The following is a 3,465-nucleotide window of genomic DNA, read 5'->3' on the forward strand; positions in this document are numbered from 1 at the left end:
TACACATTCATTTCATCCAATGTTCTGACACACAATTGCACAACATCACATTCCTTCACAGAGGCTGAGTTATCTCCAAATGTTTTGATCAAAAGTGTCTCCTTACCAATGGTTGGTAGGTTCAATTGTTCACATGCCTTACTGGTTATGTATGATCTCTGGCTACAGGTATAAAATATCACATGGGCATTCAATCCAAGTTGTTGGTTATCTGGTCTGCAAACAAAGGCTTGGGCTACCTGTAACAACACAGAGTTGGCATTGTTGCAAACGTGCATTGCTGAATTTGCAGCTTCTCCGCTCCTATCTTGAGATGATTCAGATCCATGTGGTGGTGCCTCGTCACTAACTACATTCCCGGATATTGGAATGTTCCTTATTCTTTCACAAATGGTTACATGGTGTCTACCTTCACAGTTAAAGCATTTTGCCTTTGATGGACAATTTGTGAAGATATGGCCACCCTTCAGGCACACAAAACACTTGCCATTTCGTCTCAGAATTGTTCTCCTAGCTTTCGGTTCAGTGATGGTCATGCAGTTAATGGATTTGTGATTCTTCTTGCAAAAAACACATTGTTGAGTAAATTCCTCACTGCCTGTATAAAGGGCAGAGGCAGAATGGGGTTGTTTGCTTCTTGCTCTGTACTGTTCAAACCTGGGTGTATTGGCATTTGCACCACTTTTTTTCATTGCAGTACATCTGTCCCTGGCTTCCAACTCAGTTTTCATTGCACTCAACAAGGCATCAAGATTCCATGATTCCTCACTGCCAAACTTACGGCTTGCAATCAATCGTAACTCTGAGGGGATTTTTTCCATCACGACTGGGACCAATAAATTCCCAAAGGACCGTGATTCAACTCCTAACGCATTCAAACCTCGAATGTTGATTTCAATCTTGTCAAACAATTCACGTAATTTCTTTGTTTCATGCACTGAATTGACAGATGGAAGTTTCAAGAAGGCATCCATATAATTTGACATCAGCAACTGCGGCTTACCAAATCGGTCCTTAAGAATGTCAATGGCTACTTTATAATTGTCTGCGGTCAGAGGCAGTCCAGCAATTGCGGATTCAGCATTGCTTGTTACACAACTCTTCAGATAGGTGAATTTTTCAATGACCAAGATGCCAGTATTTCCATCGACAGCAGATTGAAATGTGTCCCAGAAACCCTGCCATTCTTGATAATTTCCCGAAAAGGATTTGAGTTCGAGTTTAGGTAGTTTCACTTTTGCGCTTTCGGTATTTCTGGTACTACTTGTAGTATTCCCGAGAGTAATAAAGTATCCAAACAAACAGATTTAACTCAACCAATTTCATTGCAAACGTAACATGGCCGCCGCTATCAAAAGCACATGGTTTTTCCTATCCCAACATACTTAGCGGCCCAATACATTACATCTCCCCTATCCTCAGAAAAATGCTCTCTTACAACAATAAAGGAATCTCCACGAATAATTAAGTCAACCATACTAACGATGACGTCTCTTCTTCTAAAACTTAAATGTTCAAACTGTATATAGTTCTGAAGAGAGAGAATCAGTGTTCATGTTCCCCAAAGAAAATTAACAACATAATCTTTTAATCTCTCTGGCAATCTCCTTGTCCTCTGGGGTCTCAGATTCCTTGATGGTTCTGGTGCCGCTCCACCATTCTCCTGCAGATTGGGGCACTCCCCTCTATCCAGCAGCCCGGCAGTCGATTCTGGTACGGCTGGTTGGTAAGGTGATGGCACAGGGTCTAGTTCCTGCTGGGGTCTGGGGGGTGTTGACACAGAGTCTGACCCTTGTTGGAGTGTGGGATCTCCCTCTCTAATGTATTGCTTCACATGACTTGTGTTTCTGGAATACTGGTTCCCTGTTGGACTCTCTACCACGAGGCTGTTCCCAGTCTTACTGACAACCTTACAGGGATTTGGGTTAAATGCTGTGCTGAGTTTGTTAGTCTTGTCTTGTTGGACAAGCACTTCATCACCCAGTTCAATGCTGGAGGGGCTAGCCCTGCGGTGTATGTCTGCGTAAGCTTTACTCTTAGCTTTCTGCTCAGCATCGCAATCGTGTAGTTCATAGTCATAGGCATGGCCGATGCTTAAATCAGGGATCTTCCCCTTGACTTTTCGGTTAAAAAGTAGCTCAGCGGGACTCCTTCCAGTCGTATTATGGGGAATGCTTCTGTAGGCAGAGAGATACCTCCTTAATTCTGCTCTCCATGGTTTGTTCTCTGCCTGAGCAATTTGTAGTCGTTTCAACAGTGACCGATTCTGTCTTTCGACTTCTCCGTTGGCTTGGGCCCACTTGGCAGTAACTTTCTGATGTATAATATTATGCTGTTCACAATATTCTCTAAATTCATTCGACTTGAATTGTGGACCATTATCGGACTTGATGGTATTTGGCAGCCCATGTCTGCAGAAGGTGTCAGCCAGACGGTCTATGATGTTTTCAGCGGTAGTGGACTGCATAACCTCGACTTCGTAAAATCGGCTGTAGTAATCAAAAATGACCAATAGTGAATGTCCAGATGGTAGCCGTCCCATTAAATCTACTGCTAAGTCTTGCCAGAGTCCATCGGGTAATGAGGTGGATCGAATAGGTTTAGGAGGATCTGGTTGTGCCACCAGCTGACACCCATGGCATGCTCGGCAATGTCTCTTCGCTGCTTTATCCATCCCGGGCCACCACACCTTGGTTCTGAGGTTCTGTTTGGTGCCAACCACGCCCAAGTGGCCTTCATGAGCAAGTGCTAAGGTCCTTGGCTGCAACTTACTAGGAATAATAATGCGTGTACCTCTAAGCACGAGCTGACCAATGACACACAACTCCCCCGCCACTGTCATATATTGTCTACACTTTTCAAACCGCCCCGTTACAATAGCTTTCCTCACTTCTTTCAGCTCTTCATCATCGGCAGAGGCCTCTTCTATCTCACGTGTTGTGAGTGCCGTTGGTGTTGCACTTGCAGCAACAAACCTAACATACTCCTCAGTGCACCGCTGGTGGTTGTCAGGTTCGACCCTCGTATGGAGTAGACGCGACAATGGATCAGCAATGTTCTCGCGCCCAGGCCTGTGTATCACACTGAAATCATATGGCTGTAATCTGAGAACCCATCGTTCTATCCGTGCACATGGTCTTGACCGTGGACCATATATGACCTCTAAAGGCTTGTGGTCGGTCTCTACAACAAACTGCATCCCATACACATAGACATGGAATCTCTCGCATGCCCGCACCACACCGAGCGCCTCCTTCTCTGTCTGGGAGTATCTCTGCTCACATCCAGTCAAACTACGACTTGCATAACATACCGGTGTCCATGTACTGTCCTGCTTCTGTACGAGAACAGCGCCCAGCCCAACTGGACTGGCGTCCGTGATTATCTTGGTGGGCGCATTCCCATCGAAATATGCCAAAGTACAAGCTTCTGCCATCTTCTTTTTGAGACATTCAAAGGACGTCT

At 45.1% G+C, this 3,465-nt stretch overlaps 1 protein-coding gene across 1 annotated transcript in view; it reads right to left on the minus strand.

Moving 5' to 3' along the window:
- Positions 1 to 974, minus strand: part of LOC138030547 (uncharacterized) — a 2,439-nt gene extending 1,465 nt beyond the window's left edge. Inside the window, exon 1 of the mRNA XM_068878444.1 lies at positions 1 to 974. This exon is cut by the window's left edge and continues 1,465 nt beyond it. Within this exon, the coding sequence (XP_068734545.1) occupies positions 1 to 974 (974 nt within the window).
- Between the last annotated feature and the right edge of the window lie 2,491 nt (positions 975 to 3,465).

The sequence above is a fragment of the Montipora capricornis genome, chromosome 13 (assembly GCF_036669925.1).
Source record: "Montipora capricornis isolate CH-2021 chromosome 13, ASM3666992v2, whole genome shotgun sequence".
Taxonomy (NCBI): Eukaryota; Metazoa; Cnidaria; class Anthozoa; order Scleractinia; family Acroporidae; genus Montipora; species Montipora capricornis.